The sequence below is a fragment of the Homalodisca vitripennis genome, chromosome 1 (genome assembly GCF_021130785.1).
Source record: "Homalodisca vitripennis isolate AUS2020 chromosome 1, UT_GWSS_2.1, whole genome shotgun sequence".
Classification (NCBI taxonomy): domain Eukaryota; kingdom Metazoa; phylum Arthropoda; class Insecta; order Hemiptera; family Cicadellidae; genus Homalodisca; species Homalodisca vitripennis.
The window spans coordinates 74937565-74958952 of NC_060207.1; the positions used below are offsets into that span (position 1 = coordinate 74937565).

General features: G+C 32.8%; 1 protein-coding gene across 1 annotated transcript in view; it reads left to right on the forward strand.

Moving 5' to 3' along the window:
* The window catches only part of LOC124364794 (probable 3',5'-cyclic phosphodiesterase pde-5), a 343288-nt gene extending 329363 nt beyond the window's left edge, over positions 1 to 13925 (forward strand). The window contains 10 exon segments of the mRNA XM_046820555.1: positions 17 to 226; positions 1361 to 1574; positions 2435 to 2637; positions 4532 to 4769; positions 5522 to 5680; positions 5776 to 5796; positions 5799 to 5947; positions 7010 to 7121; positions 10874 to 10954; positions 13615 to 13925. Coding sequence (XP_046676511.1) covers positions 17 to 226; positions 1361 to 1574; positions 2435 to 2637; positions 4532 to 4769; positions 5522 to 5680; positions 5776 to 5796; positions 5799 to 5947; positions 7010 to 7121; positions 10874 to 10954; positions 13615 to 13758 — 1531 coding nt within the window. The 3' untranslated portion in view covers positions 13759 to 13925.
* The last annotated feature ends 7463 nt before the right edge of the window (positions 13926 to 21388 follow it).

The window sequence follows — 21388 nt, forward strand, 5'->3', positions numbered from 1 at the left end:
TATATTTTTGTTTCAGGTCTATATTCCAAGATATGATGAGCATGGACACATTGGTGACTAAGATAATGAACTTTGCCCAACGGCTAGTGGATGCTGATAGAGCATCTTTGTTCCTGCTAGATTCCAAAAACAAAGAACTATATGCAAGGATATTCGATATCAGAAGTAATGAGTCAGAGAATGACAGTGACTCAGGCAGTCGTACCCACCAGGACAGAGAAATCAGGCAAGTTATTTCAGGGCTATTGGTATTTCAAATACTAGAGTAATCAAAACTATTTATTTATTTAACATAATTACAACAAGACACTATTTAATTACTCCACACCACATATCTTAACAGACCTCACTGAAGTTGTGTGCAAAATTTCAAATTTTGCTCATTTCATTCTCGAGATGTTCTTCAGACTCAAGAAAATATTACAAGCACATATATTATATATATTATTATATTATTGAGTATATTATTATGATTGTTTGATGTTCTTGGGACAATCATACAAAAAAGAAGTTGACTAGAAAATGATCTTGTAGCAATGAAGTTTCACAGAAAATTTAAAGACTAAATATGAAATCTTTCTTGACATATCTTGCCACATGATAAGTTCAGATTTTTGTTCATTAAATTGGGTTTCATATCACTGTTTAATGAATACTCACACCCCAAGTCACTATAAAATGATGTTGTATGCATTGGAATAGTTAGGCTATGTGTGTTAATATGTCACTTGTGGGTATATTTAATTTGTTTACAGATTGATTTATTATTCTATTTTCTTCTTGCTATCATGGTTACCCATGAGACCCATGTCAATTTGCTAGTTCAGCCAAATCCCATTGAGTGACATGCACCATAATTTATTGAGCTCAGTGTTCCTCATATAGAAATGAAGATTCATGAACAATCTCAAGTGTATAGATCAGTTTATTTTCGACATATCATACAGACAGACAGAAATGAAATTTTTTCGCTTTGCTGATTGCAGCCAATAATTAGTGTCACTATAACTAAGTTACTTTATTAATAATTAGAGTATATTATAAAAGCATAAAACATGCTTTTTGAATCAAGTATTCTTTTAACTCCATCTTTTTTAAATTTTCAAAACTTGTAGAATTTATTCTAAAACAATTATTCCTGGATAAGAATTTATTTGTATAATATTTTAGATTGCTAGTAAAGTCCAGAGAAGCGCTATCCTCTGATTCTCAACCAAAGCCTAAAAAGCCTTTTAGGTTTCTAACTTGATTTATGTCTGTTGCATCATTTTTGGAAAAACATATTAGATAAAAAAAAGTTAAATAATGCAATCAGTATTCAAGAAAATATTACAAGCACTAATAAATTATGTACTCGCAGGTTCAGTGTGGGGAAGGGTATCGCAGGCCAAGTGGCACGGACCGGCGAGATTCTTAACATCTCCGACGCTTACTCAGACCCTCGTTTTAATCGCACTGTGGACCAGATGACAGGCTACCACACCAAGACCATTCTCTGTATGCCCATCTTCATCCGTGGAGTCGTCATTGGAGTTATGCAGATGGTCAACAAAAACACTGGTTACTTCAACAAGGTACAAGAACTACTATGGTGCTATGTAAATGTTCTTTAAAATATTATAGTTCAACATGACATAATTTTAAATATATTTTTAACTTATCTGTTCCTCAGATAAATATAATATGATAATGAAATATAATATTTCAATTTTAATTTTAATTTAATATATATTACAATTATTATATACAAATGTTTATATTAAAATTACTAGTCCAGTATTTTTATTAATAAACGTTCAGCTTATGCAGCCCTCATTTACACATGTGTAGCACTTTGATTACCGAGTCACATAATGTGATACTATATGTGGCACTACTTACTGCTACTGTAACCTTTGCTAGCAAACATGTTATATTTCGTTTTAAATAGTAAGACACTGGAATTAATGAAAACTACTAAATTAAGTTGTTTAAAGATCATTTATATTCTATGCAATTTGAGTAAATTTGTTCAGAATTGAAACAAAATTACAGAAGAGCCTGCTAACCCGAATTAATTGAAATCAAACCCTGTTTGGATTATGAAACTCAGATAAACTGAAATCATGCCAATAATTCAGTAAAACAAATGCAAAATCAGTGTACTCCATCCAATTGATGTTTTTCTCTCTGATATTCCAGCATTATATTCTTTGGCTGTGCTGTTTACAATACTGTATTACATAAAAATTAACATTTACTGTATTAAAGATGGTCTTTTTAACTTTTGTCATTTAAATTGAACATACACTTAAAAACATAGTTTTCTGATTTATTTTTCTCAGAACATGTTTGGATCAATTGAATTCAAATTAGCGTGACTCTTCTGTACTATAATGAGTAATAGTACATAAATTAGAATGTGATTGTTCTCAAAAGATATGTTGCTTGCCAGGAAGATGAAGAGGCGTTTGAGACATTTGCAGTATATTGTGGTCTGGCGTTACACCATGCCAAACTGTACGAGAAGATCCGGCGCTCTGAGCAGAAATATCGGGTGGCTCTAGAGGTGCTGTGCTATCACAACAGCTGTACAGAACTAGAGTTTGAGGAGACCAAACAGAAGGATATTCCCTCTTCTATTCCTGGAATTGAGGAGTGAGTGAACCATAGAAAAGATAAAATACACAAGCAAGAAATGCTCACAGTGCCCTTGGAGGGCCAGGTTTAGTACCCCATTGACGAGACCTAGCGTGGCACTAAAAAATTGTGTTCACTGATCAGAAACAAATTGTGTTGCTAAACTCAGTGAGACAACTAAGTTTGAATTGTTTGTGGAATTAATAGTAGATCCATTGTTGTTGTAGATCTATGTTCAGGCAGTTAATGATTAGTTTCTTTACCTTACGGATTTGAAGAGGTATAATGATCAGTATTATAAAACAATTTGTTTTTAAAAATTTATAGCTATTTGATTATACCAATATTAATATATTTTAAAAGCACCTATCGCTCAACCAGGTACCCATACTTTTTGATCAGCAAATCTATGAAACTTTATAGTGTTGAATGTTGATTTCTTTAAACAGGTTAGTTCTGGCATAACAAGACTGTTCCTTGTTTTGAATAAAAGCATTATACAGAATGATTCACAAAGATATGCTGAAACTGTGAGCGCTCATTCTACATGTAAAAATAATAAAAAAGTATACAAACATAGATCTGGAAATTCTTTATTAGCAAGTTACGGCTAGTCAAAGATTTCACCCAGATTTTAACTCACAATTTAAAACCAGGTCTTTCTGACATTCTGGTAAAGTAGTTTAAGGAGTGAATCCAATCGCTTCTAATGGTTTGTGACCTGATAATTTGAATAAAACAGGTCCCACAACTGTAAATTAAGCAGTTTTCGAGAAAACCTGTGTCAAATCCAAAACAATGGTGTGAAATAATATATATTTGTAAATCTTCGGGCAACCATAATTTGTTATTTTACCAAGAAAAAAATTCAAAAATGTTAATAAAACTTGTAATAAATTTTGTTCTGAACAAAATAGAGTAAATAAAGTACACATGTAGCGAATAGATGTTTGACTATTTTACTTTTTATTCATAACAGTACAAAGTAACATTAACCGGAAAATATTGAATTAAAACCTACTCAACAGAAAATTGTCAAAAGAGTCTCCACCAACTACATTGCATTCTTCTGCTTCTTTAAAGATGGCTCTTGTTGCTTTCTGTAGTTTAACAGGGCTTTCCTTTAACTGCGCACAAGCTTCATTAATATGTCTAAGTAGCGCCTCATGGGAATTAACGTAACTTGCTATCGAAGCATTTCTGGACCCATGTTTTATTTCAACTTTTTTTCATTTTTACAAGTAAAATCGTGAAAATACTCCTTCCAGCGTAGTTAGAAGGTACAATACCTACTTCATATATACACCTTTTTGGATTATCAGGTGGAAAATATATAAACTTCATAATCTGTTTAAAAGAATAACTATAACCACAAATAATTGATTTAGATATTATATCACACTTCATTATGTAGTAAACACTCTCTTAACTGCCCCCAAATCTACTGCCCATCCGCTATACCTTTGCCATTCCAGTGAGGAATACACATCTATTTCAAGCCACACTCAGTACAACAAAAATGAATGAGTCATTGTTCAATTTGTATTAACAGAGTTTGAATCTATTTAAACAGTTCTAGCATTCTTTATTTTCAGAATTCAACTTAAAATTGTATCTCAAATTTGTCATGCTCAAAGGCCTTGAACCAAATACAAATTTACATTTGAAAATTCTGTACTTTTATTAAGTGCATTAAATTTTAAATTGTTTCTAATTTCTCCAAGAACTTTCAGATCTAGTAAACTCAAAAATCTGAGGACATAAACTATACTACTTTATTGAACTTAGAGGAGGGTGTAATTTATAGTTATGATTAAAACAAGATGCTTGTTTAAAAATTCTTCATTTAGGTTACAAAAAGATTTTCATAGGTCCACTTTTTTCATTAAACTAAACTGAACCATTTTTTCAGGTACCATTTTAACGTGTTTGAACTAGATGACAACGAAAAAGCAAGGAGTTCCATCTTGATGTTCACAGATCTGTTTGGACTGAGTAGATTTGACAAGAACAGTTTAATTAAGTTCACTTTGACTGTGAAGAAGAACTATCGACGGGTGCCTTATCACAACTGGACTCATGGCTTTTCCGTGGCCAACTCCATGTACGCTATCATGAAACATTCTCAAGGAACTTTTACTTTCATTGAGGTCAGTATAATATTTAATCTATTCCCCATCAGATAAAGTTTTACATAACTAATCTTTTTGTAAGACAGACATTAAAACTGTCAAGGTAGAACAACAAGGAAGATCATACTAATTTTGTAGATTTTACCATACACAGTAACACCAGTAGCTTTGATGGTAATCTTTTTCCACTTATCCAGACCATATTGATCCCTCAATAAGTGGTATAAATTATAAACATAACTAAAACCTCTTTAGTTTGAGAACTAAAGCACGACTTCATATTTCGTCTCAACTACTTGCTGTTTTCTACTACTTCGGAATTCTCTTTCTTTCAAAATCTTACCCTACCTTAACCAGTGATCTGCATAAAATTCAATCAACTAAACTTTTCTATTCCGTAAATCAACCATATTTTACGTTAAGTTAATGAATATGACAAAAATATTCTTCATGCCTTCAATTTTGCTTTGTTCCATATTTTACTAGCACAAATAAATTCTATTTATATTTATGGAAATTCAGTATGTCCAATTTAATTTTCTCCTAGAATTAAGTGTTTATTACAAACCCTTTTAATTTGCTATAGTAAAAACAGGTTGATTATATGCAGGTACTTTTGTATGCACCCCACATCCCTAAAAACACTTTTAACAATATTCTGATTGATTATTACTATAAGCATCAAGTAATATGTCCTTAACCATTAAGTTAGTTTATTCCACTAGCTACCTTGAGGACTGTAACTAATACAACTATGTTTGTTCATTTAGAGTGTTGCGCTATATATAGCTGCATTGTGCCATGATCTGGATCATCGGGGCAAGAACAACAAATTCATGTCAGATACGGAATCTCCCCTGGCCGCAGTATACAGCACTTCCACCATGGAACATCATCACTTTAACCAGACCGTCACCATTCTGCAACAGGTGGGTATACTGATGTTATGGTTATATTACCAACATTTTAACTACTTCCAACTTTGGGGTTAGAATCAGAGTCACCATTGCTTCACTGATTGCAGCAAGGACACAATATATATTCTGCCAGTTGACCAGCAGTGAGTACAAGCAGGTGCTTGGTCATATCAAACATTGCATCCTCGCTACAGACTTGGCCCGGTTCTTCCCGTATCGCACCAGACTCCAACACTTGGTCTCTAGCAACACCTTCTCACCAGCCAATCCTGATCACAGGTGCACACAGTTTATATCTATCTTTACTGTCACTCATTCTCATACACTTATAATGTAGAAATGATACTGCACAGATGGTTTAGATTTTGATTGCATATGATTCTATGTGTAAGTGTAATTGCAAAATTATAAAAATGATGTAGTTTTTATTATTTTTAATTTGTTTATTATTTTCATATAAAATGTGTATTTAAAAGATATTTAGTAAGATATTCTGAATAATTCACGTCCAAACAAAAGTAATAAAAGACTAAATTTTGGTTTTAGCTGAGAATACAGTATATATCAAAATACAAGATCAAAACCTAGACCAATATTGTGGAACATTATTTTTGAAATGCAAAATACAAATTTATTTTTTAAACATAATGATTTTTAAATATATTTTAGTATACAGATTGTATTTGTATAGCCACATACAAAATTTTAAAAATCAAGGATGAGCAGACCTGTTTTACGTATTATATGACAATCTACTTTCATTATATTAGAATTAGGATTGAATTTTAAATTAATGTTTAATACAAAATATTTTCACAGTTTTTAGAAGAGTCAAGTTTCTTTCTGTAACAAATTAAAAAGTAACTACTGTTTTGATTTATTGCAAGAAGAAATTTGTTCTAAAAAAATAGCAATGAAATTAGTATAAATTTTTGAAGCATCTCAAAAAATTAAATCCAATGTAAATTGGTGTAACTTCTGTCATGAAATTTTTGAACTGGCCTATTAAATTGAACACAAAATGCTGTCTAAACATAATGAATAAATTGCATTGCATTTTTTATAGTTAGTCCATCAGGTCATAGCCAGAATCACTTATTTTAATAAATGTATGTTACAGAATGTAAATTATGTTATTGTTTATGATGTTTACAAATTTAATTAACCCATAGGACACTAAATAATAATACTGCATGTCAGCATAAAACTACCCACGAAGTACACTTACAGCATATCAATGATACATTTAATATAAAACAACTTTGACTGCACCTCCTGTTGTGTGAATAAGTATACGAGTATTTATGATAAGATTATGAATCATAACGTCAAATGTTACAGACTTATACTCCAAGCTATAGCAATGACAGCAAGTGACCTATCTGCCAGTGCTAAGCCATGGGACATTCAGTTTAAGACTGCTAGAGTCATCTTTGAAGAATTTTATGAACAGGTAGAGGAACAGAAATCAAAGTGGTATCTGTAATATTATAATTTTTATGCACTAGAGTATATTATATAAAGGTTTTGTGAAGATTTAACATAATATTTCTTATTTTAATCAAAATAACTTTGGGTGAAGTTTTGAAGTCAAAGAAGGATTTTGTATATGTATTACACACACACACACACACACACACACACACACACACACACACACACACACACACACACACACAAATAAACATTAAAAAATAAAATAAAAAAAATGGACATATAATTATTTAGTTTTGGTTCCCGCACGCACCTTGCAGGGTGCATTGGGACAATGTATTGTGACTTATATTAAAATGAATAAAGAGTTTGTGAACTGTGAACACACACACACAATATTTATTAATTAACATGTCTTATGGACATTTGCAAAGCAAGTTGCTTTGTGTTAAAAATGCACATTGATGTTTTCACAGTCCCTAACTTATACACGCAACTGTGTACTTGCATGGACAGATTTTGAGTTTGATATCAAAGTTAAGAGTTTCATGGATATCAAAGTTCAAAACTATGATTCCTTGTTTAAAATAATATATCAACTGATTTAGTATAAGAGTGCACTTTATTTAAAACATTGAATTTTGAAGTAATCAGAATCAGTAGGGGGAGACCGGGGAATCGCGCCACACTGTGCAATGCCGCCACCCCTTGTATCTCACCATGGGTTGTGTGTGGAGGGGGGCTGTGAGTGTTGAACACTAGCGGGAAACACTGCAATCAGTAGTACAGACGCTTATGGCCGTGCGGTGTGTTTGGTGTAACGTAATAATAACAAATACGGTTTTTTTAGTGAGAGTCATCTAATTTTGAGTCTTTTGAAACTAAAGAGGTAAGTGACTGTTATCCTTAAGTTAGATAAATCAGTTATATCTAGTTGAACAGAGAAACTAATTTGGCCATGTTTTTTCACGTTGTTAGTTGGGAAGTTAGACTATCTACCTTCCCTTAAACAAGGCAATCTACGCCATTTTGTCTTACTGGGGGTTATGCCGCCACATCACTCCGGGGTTGTGCCGCCATCCTTGTGTGGGTGGCGGCATAACCCCGTAAAATCAAAATTTCTTATATTGGCCCTACAACTTATTTGTTTTCTTTCTAGATGCCACGTATCCGGAAAAGAATAACTGAAAAAGGCTAAATGGACCGAAGAAACGTTAAAACAAGCTGTCCGGCTGGTTTCAGAGGGAAAAATCAGTAAAAAGTGTAGCTGTACAGTTTGGCCATTCCAAGGTCAACGTTACGGGACAGACTAAAATCAGAAAAAACGTGCGAGCCTTGTATGGGAAGAAAACCTGTGTTTAACAAAGAGCAGGAAAATGAGTTAACAGCCAGAGTAATCGATTTAGCTAAACATGTTCTACGGATAACCATAACAGACTTGCGACGGTTGGCGTTTTCTGTGGCAAAGAGCTAAAAATTAGCCACAACTTTAATAAGGAAACCCAGATGGCTGGTGAGGATTGGGTTGCAGGATTTCGGAAAAGAAATCCTCAGATCAGTTTGGCGGAAACCATCTGCTACAAGTCTTAGCCGAGTAATAGGGTTCAACAAACCGGAAGTAGACTTATTTTTTTAAGAACCTCGAAAATCTAATGGACAAACACAAATTTCCAGCCAGTCGAGTCTTCAACATGGACGAAACTGGATTTCATCCGTTCAGAAGCCCTGGCCACATTCTAGCACCAAAGGGCCAGAAACAAGTTGGTGGAGTAACTAGTTGGGAAAGAGGACGAAACGTCACCGTAGTCTGTGCCTTCAGTGCATCTGGCCAGTATGTACCACCTAGTTTATTTTTCCACGGAAAAGAATGACGCCTCTTCTTGAACGCGGTGGACCACCCGGGTTCGATTTTTATGGTTGCTCTCACAACGGCTGGTCTAATGAGGATCTGTTTTTTGGACTGGTTGCAACATTTTAAATCCTTTTGCAAGCCAACTGAAGACGAACCGGTTCTCTTGGTTCTGGACAACCATGGGAGCCATATTTCCTTGGACAGCTACACATTCTGCCGCAAGAATCACATTCACATTCTGTCGATACCTCCTCACACATCACACAAGATCCAGCCACTAGATGTGTCCTTTTATGCTCCGCTGAAAAGCGCTTTCAATAAGGAGTGTGACAAGTTTATGAGGGCTAATGTTTATCAGAAAATCACACCCTACGACATTGCTCACATTTTCAACCAAGCTTATATGAATGTGGCGACCATAGAAAAAAGCCATATCAGGCTTTGAAAGCACAGGTATTCATCCAGTAAATCGAGACAAGTTTAAAGAAGAAGATTTCGTGTCTGAACGGCGTTTAAGAGCACCTGTCATTGAGGACCCAGATGGCGAGGAAAATCTTGAAGAAGAATCTCAAACCAAGCTTTAACAACAATCTATCTCAGACTCCTGTGAACAACGAATCTAATATAGACCAAAAACCAAGTCTCTGAAGAGCCAACAGTTGCTATCAATAAGCAGGATGGTTACATAGGGCTGCCAGGACCATCGGAAATGTCAAAGAAAATCACTTTAGAATCAACCTCTAACTGCAGTGGAAATATTACAGCAGTTATAAATAAGTTTTCACCACTCCCCGGCTTTTGCAGCTGACCAGATAAAGGGAAATTCTAGGCGGAAAGGCCAGTCATCAATCTTGACATCAACTCCAATGAAAGCAACTCTAGAAGAAGCTTTAGAAAAAAGGAAACAGAAAGATTTGAAAAAATTTAATTCTGCCAAAAGGGCAGCAGCAAAACTATTGACAAGCAAGTTAGACATAGGTCTTTCTTTCGCCTAAAAAGAGACCACGTATTAAGAAAGAAGGGACAAGAAAACCTGGAAGGAAAAACTAACGCAAAACGTGGCACCCTGTAGACGTCAAATAGACTTTGACTCTTCTTCAGAGGAAGATGTTCAGTTAAACAAAATTTGTGACGATAATGAAGACGACAATACTTTTGATTTGTTTGGCGATGACGTTGAATACTGTTTAGTGTGTGAGAGTATGGTCCTACTTCTGAAATGTGGTACCGGTGTGTAATATGTGGGAAAATGGGCACAACTCAGAGTGCAGTGGTTTACGATTCCCCAGAAAACTACTCATGTGATTTTTTGCTCAGATTTAGAACGATAGAGAATAATTTGGCGTAATAGCTATTTAATAGGCCTAAACATATTTTTTAATAAATAGTAGGACATAGACTAACTAATAGTGATTTTACTACATGTGTTAATTTGTTAAGAATAGCAAAACTAATGCAGAGACTAAGTATTAGCCATTTACTACACGTGTGGATGTTTTTTAAACTTCTTAATTAATTTCTTCATTCAATTAAATATAATTTACTACACTGTACGTTGTGCTTTATTACATCCTATATCTATTGCTCATAGATGATTTGATGTGCTTTGGTGGTGTGGTGGCATAACCCCAGTGGTGTGGGCGGAATAACCCCAGGTATCGGGGTAATTCCGCCACTGTGCAAGCTTTTGGAAAAAACCATTTTATTTAGTTTCTATTAAAGATTTCCAATTTTAAAAATCACTAAAAGATAGATTATTTACTGTAGTATGCTATGGTTATTACAATTTACATTAATCCTAACAAAATTTTGCATGAAAATTCAATTTCCCTTAAGGTGGCGCGATTCCCTTGGTCTACCCTATTAAGAGAGATTCAGAAGTAAGTTAATTTGTTATCACAAAATTGTTTCTTGTGTAGGGAGATGCAGAAAGACAGGCTGGTATCACTCCAGTGCCCATGATGGACAGGACAAAGCCTGAGCTCCAAGCTGTCTCTCAGGTGAATCTCACAAGTCCACTTGTTGCCTATAAACTGTCAATAATCTGAATTTGATTATATTCATAGGGGCTATAGATAGAGTATATTAATTATACAATTACTTTCTAAGTAATGTTTGAAGCTTACTCTCAAGAGTAGAAAAAGAAAGTAATTTCTTATTTGATACAACTGCATAGATATTGTGGGCAAAAATGTACGTACTGTCCATTCTTTATATTCTTAATTCCATTAGAATATTAGTTCTATTCTTAATATCTTACCTTAAAAATGAACTAAATCAAATCAAATTTTACATTGAGCATGCTAAGCAATGAAGTTTTATTTATTGCCTATTGTTATTTTCTAAATATAGTGAGAAATGCCACCATAATCTTTTGGTTTCACTGTTCATCTACAGAATTGAAAATTTTATTTTACAACTCTGAATATGGAACATGTAAACAATAACAATATGTCATGCATTGAACATTTCTAGTGCAATTATTTTTTAAATTTATAGCCCTTCAAGACAATTTCCCTAAGGACAGAAAAAGTAGGCAAAATATATTTTGACTACTCCACAATGAATTACAGACATTTAAAAAATTGGGAAAATTTAGGTAATTTTGTAATCAAAGTTAAATTATATTTTTTAATTTAATTTAATTTAAGAAAAAGACATTTTTTAATAAATTTGTTGTAATGAAAATGAAACTGTTTTTAATTAAAACATATAACTCACTCCAGCCATATTTCATGTATGTACCATAAAGATTTCATAGTTTTATCTTTAACCTTTTTTTTTGGACCATGATTACAAGACCCCTGAAATTATCCTTCAAATACCTGCTGCTACTTTTAGAATGATCAACATTATTTTGTTTTCAGAAATGGTATCTTAGAAGATTGTAGCCCAAATTCTCTTTAAAAATTAAAAGATATATTCCACCTGAAAACAGATTGCACCACCTTAAACAAACTTGTAACTGTTCAATCGATAGATCCAAACAAGGAATCTTTATAACCTTGAATTTGAGCATTTACAATATAAAATTAGGCAACATAATTGGTTGCATTTGCCATAGATAACATTTTCTAAATTGCAGCATGCAATAATTGTGTTAAACTGAACCAAGGTAGAAAGTTTTTCTGGCTAGAGTCCAGTTTTCAGATTAGAGAAAAATCTGATGTGTGGTCTGCTCAGTCCAAGAATATCTTTGATGTCTATCAATTTGGGGTCTATAACAGCTTTTGCTCAGGCCTGGGAGGCCTTCCCAGCCACCCATTTCGTGACAGTATTCTTGACTTGACTCAATGCAGTAGCGACTTTAAGTGTGAGTTCCAGGTTAGCCTTTTATCGAGTACCAAGCCCAGATTTTTTACTTCACTGGAGTAGGCTACACTACTACCTCCTATGGATGGAGGCTATAAATTAAGCTTCCTCTGTCAGATGAATGGAATTATAGTGATTTTGGAGAGGTTGATACTTAGTCCCTCCTCCTCACACTACTTCCATACCAGATTCAAGGCTTTGTGGATGGGTTTGATTAATACAACCCCATGTTTACTCCTAACTATAATTACAAGGTCATATGTATAGCCCTATACTTAGAAGCCTTCATTGCTGAGTTTAGTAAGTAGATTATCAGCAACCAGTCACCACGGAAGAGGCGACAAGACTCCTTCCTGAGGATAACCTTTAACTGCATTCACGGTAACAAACTTCCCACCGAACCAGTGATACTCTATGACTGGACAGCATCGACCTGACCCATCAAAGAATGACTAGGTTTATGCCATTCTTTAGCACCGTTTCGTGTAAACAAAAGTACCCCTTATATCCAAAAATGCAAAAAGAGCTAATTCTTTGTCCGCTATTGACCTTTCAATTTTGGACACCAAGTTAATGAAGGCCTGAATTGTAGACTTCCTAAATTAAGGTATCCTGTTCAGGATGCATGAGAGAGTTGACAAAAACTTTGCTGCTAATGTGCCTATCAACAATCTTTTGCATAGTTTTAAGTTGGGAGGGGATAGAGTTAAACTGATGATACAATAAAATTTAGGCTCACTCAAGGGGCAGGGACTAGCTTTAGGAATGAAAATCGTCTTCATCCCCCTCCATTATTGGAGGATATATCCTACAGCTAAACTTGACCTAAAGACATCCAGTAGGGATGGTGGGATCAAATCAAGCTCATTGGAGGCTGGAAAAATTCCATCTCCCATAGGAGACTTGAAGAGTTGCAAGTAATTCACTGCAAAGCATACCTTACTTGGGGGCAAACAACTTTTTTGCCATACAATTATTCCAATTAGACGAATGAGACATTGATTTCCCATTGAGAGAAAATGCACATTTGTAAAACAGAACTCCACAAAGAAGTATGCTGTGTTAACAACAAATTTCAACTAATGTTTCAAGAGATTTCGGTTCAAAATCTGTTGACTGATGATGTGAGGCTGAAATATTTTAAAAATGTATTTGTAAAAATAGTTTTCAATGACGTGCAGTGGAAAACTTACATGTTAATTATATTATAACACCTACCACATAAGCCTAATAATTAAGATAACATTAAGTTCACTCAATGACTACCAAAGGTTGATGACCACTTCTTTACATCCCTAAAAGAATCAAATTTATTAATGTTTGTCTAACCAAACTGTCTTTTTTACAGGTCGGGTTCATGATGTCAATCTGTATCCCTTGCTATGCTCTACTGGCTCAGCTCATCCCCGAGACAAAGCCACTGCTGGCTCAGTGTCAAGACAACCTGGAACAATGGAAGCTCCTGCAGAACCAACAACAAGACACTACTTAGTCCTCCCCCCCACCACCACCACAACCACTCTCTACTACTCGTCTGTGATATTTGTACCTAACTTTTCAGGGCCATCGCTGTTTTTACTGTATTGCTATCCTGTCACATATGCACATGTGCGTTTTATGAAAACAGTATTACAACAAATAAATGTTTTATTTATGTAATGTTGGGAATTTTATGTCATATTTCAACCAATTACTACTTATAATACATAGTATGAAACATTTCTATCTTTAATACAATGACTGGATGTATAACAGCATTCAATATCACATAGAATAGACCAGCAGAGAAGACAGTATTACTCAGTATAGTTCAGTTGCATCTAAATTTAATTTTTTTAAGGATATTTTTTAACAAAGGCTATCCAGAAAGTAGATTACATTTCGCTCTGTAGCTACTAGGGGCGGGACTATTTTGTTAGCCATTTTGATGTCAGGGCGTTTCTCTGTTCAGTGGCCATCCAGCCATGCTAGTGACAGGTTACGTCGGTCCTTATTGATCATGTATAATAGGAAGAACACTGGTTCCTACATTCATGAGCCTTATTTAATTCATCTTATTCCTAAATGTGTGATAGGCAGATAGATACAAGTATCTGATTGTGCAGGCTCTATAGCTGTGTGCTCATCTTGTTCATACTTACTGTTATCGTACTTACTGAGAACAAATCAGTTGTGATAATATAATAATAAATCAGCTTTCCAGAACAAGTCTCTTCAGTTAGCTATGTAGAAGTATTTTTTGAAAAATATTAATTTAAACCATCCATAATTATTTTAAAGTATATATTTTAAAATATTAATAACTGGATACCCTAAAGAAATTCTATACAAATGTTATAAATAACCTTAAAATTGGCACCTGCTTGTGTAGATTACAGAGGAGGTCATTGTACAATTTAATGCAATTTAAGAAAAACAATTCTACTAATTTTCAACTTTATCTTGGGAAAGCTGTTCAACATGTTATCACAAAGAATGATCTCTTAATAAGCTGAGACATATTTTTCTTCTAAAATTAAACATAAAATGTAATTTAGTACACTGTAATTTGATGTGTAATTTGATATGTAATTCCACTACATATTTCTTCAAATATTGTTGCTGGAAGTTGATTCACAAGAGATATTAATGGAAGATTTGCTAAAAACTAAACAGAATTAAAGATTGGACTAGTTAAAATTTATCCCCTAGCTCTTCCCAACCTAGAAAAAGATGAGCAAATTGGCAAAGTTAAACCCTTGCTGGTTACACTCAATAATTTATTTCACAACTTGAAAGTAGCAGTGAAAGATTTAGTGATAGATGAAACAATGATACCATTTTGTGGTAGGCTAGCTTTCCGGCAATACATTCCTGGAAAATCTCATAAGTACAGCATAAAATATTCAAGCTGAGTGATAAATCTGGGTATACTTTTTCAGTAAAATTATACATGAGGAAAGGTACTGTACAAAATACCAAAGACAGCTCTATTGCTACAAAAGTGGTAAATGAGCTTATGACAAACAGTTTGAATAAAGGTTATAACCCATATGTTGATAACTATTACACCTCTCCCGAACTTACCAATCTGATGTTGTCAAATCAAATACATCTCAGTGGTACTTTGAGAAAGAACCGCAAAGGTTTACCAATGTTTAATTTAACCAGATTGGCATTATTAAAAAAGGGTTTGAGTTGCAGCTTTGATACTTATAGTCCTTCAAAGTAGTTCACTTCTGATGCCACACACTTCACTCAATACTGTCCGCAACTATTTCTACTGTTTGAAACAAGTTTTAAATTATTTTTGGAACCTTTGAAAAGTTGCTGTGTCACATTTTGTTATATCTACATCATGAAAGCAGCAAGAACAAAAATAAAGATCAAAAAGAACCAATATCAGGTGAGTATGATGGCTGTTAAACTTTCGTAATTTGATGCTTAGTCAAAAACTGCTGGGCAAGTTGCAGTTTCTAATAAACGTAAACTTTTCCAATAAAAACCCTCTTATTTCGCCCTTACCACAAATACAGATTGTCTAAAGAAGTAACCAGACAAGGTAAGAACTATTATGAATGTTCCTCATCCACAAAATGTTGACCAACTATGTCAATTATTAGGTCTTGTTATTCCAATTATTACTTACTCAAGGTTTATTCCAACTCCCTCAACACTCCTCAATCCTCTTGAGTGTTCTTCTTAGGAAAAATGTACAATCTAAGTGGTCTGATAAATGTAACAACTTGTCCAACTTTGCAAAGAGATGAAATGTTAGTGCACCAATCTGTAATGCAATTAAAAAAGATATCAACACAATTACGTTGCTCATCAAGGATCAAAAATCAGTTCAGCGCCTAAATCTTAAGAATAAGGGAGGAGAAATGTTGAGTCTCAATTTCAATATGTCTATTACAATCATGTTCTATTTGATTCCATGAAGTCTTGATTTTGTTCAGCCATTTTTGTAAACATTCAATAATATAGAATGATTTCTTGTTCTTTTTTCCTGTTTTATATTAATTAATTAATCATTATAGATAATCATTAATCCAAGCTTCGACACCATCTTTACAATTCAAACTTTGAATATTTGGGAAAACGATCCTGATCTTGGCTGGTCATGCAACCATACATATTTCAGATGAATATTTTTTGTTTGTTAAATCAAGAGAATTATTGTGAATAGTATTTATATTTACAGATACATTCTTATTACTACTATCTTTATTAAAGTACGACAGTTCCTTTAATGATTTATCTGTATAATTTTTTAACAGAAAAAAATGTGAACATTTTTGGACTTTATGGCATCGACAGAAAGTGAGGTTTTCCAACGACATTTGTATTTTTCACTGGTGAATGAAATGACATGATGATGTAGGTCCAGACAATATTTTGTACATTATAGTCATTTTTTTGTGGAGAACTGATATACTGGTTTTGAGGCGTAAAAGATTTCTTCACATTCAATTGTTGAGTTTCAATGTAACATGCTGGATATAGCAGTACACAGCATCTCCTCATCATATTCGTTTATACGATATTAAGCCCATGGCATGTAAAGTGTTCAGGTGTTAATAATTATTTATTGTTGGAATAAAAGAAACTTTCTCATTCTACAACACTAATTCATAAATATATTGTTTTAAATAAAAGATATGCCTGTTGATTTGAGGTTGGTCATATCTGAAAGAGGTAGTTATTAAAATAATGTTTGTGTGACTCATTTTTGCTATCAAGTCTTCCACAAGGTTGTACACATCTCCACTTTCACTGTCTATACTTTCAGTCCCACCACCAACTACAACAGTACTGTTTGAAATCAAATCCAAGACACTGTCCTCTATGTTGTTAAACATAAATAAGATGAGCTCCAGGGTATATATATATATATATATATATATATATATATATATATATATATATATATATATATATATTGCCTATACATTCCTTATGAATAAAAACTCCATCATGAATTTCATCACATTGTTTAACATGGATATCATCAAACATTGCAACTGTTGCAAAAATTGTGCAAAATAGATGTATTTTTTTTATATTTCTATGTTTGTAGTTTTAATAGCTTTGATGGTTGGATGTCTTGTTATATTATTAGTAGTCACATTGGTGTAGATTTGTCATGTGTTTTCTGGATTAAGACTAAAAGATGAAGCACATGTGTTGGGATCTACATTATCTCCAGTTTCATGTGCAATAATACAGTATTACCTGAGTGTTTACGACTGGTTTGAATTCAGATTCAGGTAATGGTTTTATATGGTTTAAAAAAATTTGATTTTCATTTGGAAATTCAAACATCCGTTATTTACTGTAGTTACATTTAATGACAGAGGAAGTCTATTCTGTAGGACATATACGCCAAATTAGCTCTTTTAATTATGTATTCCAAACTACTGAAACTTGGTAAGAGTTTAGATTTGAAAAAATCCTGAACATTACTTTGTAAAAAATACTCTGCAGCTGGAATGAGTTGTAATATTCAATTCCATTTACATTGGGTCATTATTTTGTATGGGTAGTGGAGATTTTATTTTTAAAACTTTTATAAGAATAAGGGTAGAATCCATATCTGTATCAACCAATGAATCATTATAATAAAATAAAGAAAGCAATTTATTATAAATAAACTCCAGTGAGAGCCACCATCCACCATGTCAAATTACCATCACTTATTATTTACTGATATCAATATTATATATTTCCCGACTATTGAAGGGAAACCAAAATGTGAGCAAAATCATACAATAATTTTATAGCTGACAAACAACAGGATGTCAATTACAAATACTGTTGCTATCAGAACATTGAGACACAGCTGTATTGGCTCATCTGAGAGCCAGCTGTTTCAGTCAAGGACCTACTGTTATGCTAAATTGGTTTATATTTCCCAACCAGCAAGTTTTTTCAGTTAAGAAGTTTTATGTAATATTTAAATCTGATTCTTTCTTTTATAGGGTAACTTTTAATTGTTTGATTTGCTCCCCTATTAGGAGCAAGAGCTTTTCCTCTTTACTATTATACACTCTACACATCATTTATCTGATTTGGGAAAATTGATGTAGTTAAAATCATTTTCAGTTTTGGATAGTTGTTGGGAGTTTTATGATGAGTTGCTGATGACAGTGTTGACGTAATAAAACAGTAATATATCACTTTCTTTTATTATGACATGTAATTTGAAGTGTGAAATCATATAGTTCAATATATATTTACATTTTTATTTCATTTTATGTAAACTATAGTTTTTTTCATTTGTGATGTGTATATAAAACATTATCGTATACAATTGTTTGTACATGAAAATGTGTTTTCATCATTCATTAACTACTTTAGTACTAGAATGATCTGTAAAGTACTAATTTTTATGATTCCAGTAGATTTTAGAATAAGTAAATCAATAATTTTAATACTTGAAAGATGTTGATAAAATAGATACTTTTTAAAATTTTATTTTGTATTACTTTTTTCAGTTGAATAAATATAACAAGTTTATTTATTTTTTTTAGTACAAAATATTCTAAAAAATGTATATTTTGAAATTATGATATGGTTATTTTTTAAATTCTAACTATCTGCTGAATTTATTATATACTCAGCACCTTTTTGAGCTAAAAACAGAATTTCTGTTTTCATCACATTTTTGTCTGTTTTAAATTAGTAACAATTCAAACAATTATATTAATTTATTGTCATCTTTGTTTTATACGTAAAAAATCTGTTATTTGTAATAAAAAGGTGTAATAAAAGACTGAAATTGAATTTATATACTTCTTCAAATGTAAAAAGTCTTTTAGTTTGTTCAATTTGAGAAGCTTTAAAAGCACTTTGTGAAGATATTCTTCATCATGTACATGACTGGTGACTTGTTCATTAATGTCTTGTAATAAAATTTATAGAATTGTGTCCAATTTAAGAGCACTACTAGTAAGAGAAGTTTCATTACTTTGTAGTTTAATTAGTGCCTTTGGAAACAACCGTATATAATATATTAGAAATCAACAAAAATAGATTTCTTATGAACATTTTTGTAATTTTGACCTTAAATACATTAGTTTTCAGCTTCAATGCTCCAACTTTACCATTTGCTGCATTTTACAATAGCCGTACTTGAAAAATTGAACTTAAAAATTATGAAATGAAATTTAGAGGTCATAAGTTAATTGTAAACCCCAAACTGGAATGATCTAAAACAGATTCAATTGTTAAACGTGGACTTATACTATTGGAGGTACAAAACAGAATAGTGAGTAATAGTCCAATCTCTCTTAGAGGTTATCACTAAAGATAATGTATTTCATCATTAACTCCCTCCCATCTGTCTTGATAGTTAGCTTCAAACAGATCCATTATTTCCATGACGAAACAGAAGGTCAATGCATTCACTGTAACAGGTGACGTGGTTGTAATTATAACTAAACAGAAAATCTTTTCAAATAACATTTACAAAATGTTTGCAAATAGGCATGAAATATATCATCTTAAAAGAAATTAACATATGAAAAAGCAGTATTAAAATTACACAGGTTCAGTTATTTAAATTTTTAAACAAATAAGAAAATGTTGCCAGTAATATTCTCTAGCAGACTATGCTAGTGAAATTAACTAGAGTTTGTGAAGGTTACAATACTAGATTTGGTGAGTTTCACACTATATTGTCATTTATTAAAAAATTGTTTACCTGTTACGGAAGCATAGTCTTATTAAAGCAATCTTATTACTTTATATGAAGTGAACAAAGTTTGTAAAATGTGAAACATTGAAAACTTTATGAAAATGATTTACTATTCCTTATTTTTCAATCCTTGTACATTAAAGGAGAGCTTTCTGAACACATTCATAAATTATTTGTTCTGGAATGATGTTTAGAATGTTCGCTACTGAGCGCTCTGCCGGGTCTTGCATATAAGCTCTTTATATAAGCTCTTTATATGCAACACCCGGTCCATTGCGACAAACTAAAAAATATGATAATCTCATACTTTAAAGGGATTGAATACAAGGTTTATTGCTATAAACTTACTATATTCCATTCAGAGTGATTTTTATAAAAGTGTGTATATTTTCAGTGTTAGTTAAGGTTGTGAATATGAACACTTTTGCACCAACAAACTTGGAGTCACGAAGTAAAGTGTATTAAAATTGAGAATTTGTAATACACATGTGGACTGCTAGTATTCCTGTCCCCTTGATAATTTATGAATGAAGACACAAAATTTAATGATTCCAAAATTAACCCTTCTGAGTGCAAGTTAAGAAATTTGCACATAGATCAAGAAATTAACTCATATCTAAACCTGGCTTTTATGTACTTTTTGTTCACTAAATTTGCCATATTTTTATTTCTTTTAAAACTTCTACTAAAGTTGTATTCATATAAATCCATACACTACGGTTCACTGCTTTCTTAGACATGACAGAAAAGTCAGTTTTATTATCATAGTAAGTTTTTTACAAAGATACTTTATACACTCATTGCAAGACACAGGAGAATTAATACATTTTACAACAAAATCGATTTGGAATGTCTATTGTGTGCAGCTTACGTGTAGCAGGGAGTGGGGTAAATTCAAGTGAATTCCTTGAAGTAGCCATTCTAAAAACATGCCATTATACTTTTCCCATCCTCTACCATAGTGTCTACCTAACCCAGTGTCACTTTGTTGTCTGCACTGTGTTCATGTATTTTATTTAACTTTAGAGTGTCATTTTATTGGTTTTTACCTGTGTAGTTAACTTAATGCATTATTTAATAGGTACTTATAATTTAGGAAACAAACTGAGTGTAATTGTTGTAGAATAGTTATATTGGATACGAGAAGGAGCACTAATAAGACTATCCATGGAGACGAACGAGAGATTATAAGGCGAGTAATTGAGAAGTGTGATGAAGAAGCCTGAACAGGTCAGTTAACACACCAGTTGGAATAATCAAGTGTACATGTAAAACAATACACTGGGCAGCCCATAAATACAATTTGTCCATCAGAAAAGAAGCAGAAGAAGAGAGATTATCGATGCCTGGTAAGAGAAGAAAGCGTCCGGGCACAAGAAATGCAAAATTAGATTCTTTTGACTAATGCATTATAAGAGATACAATACAACATTTCCATGTTGTT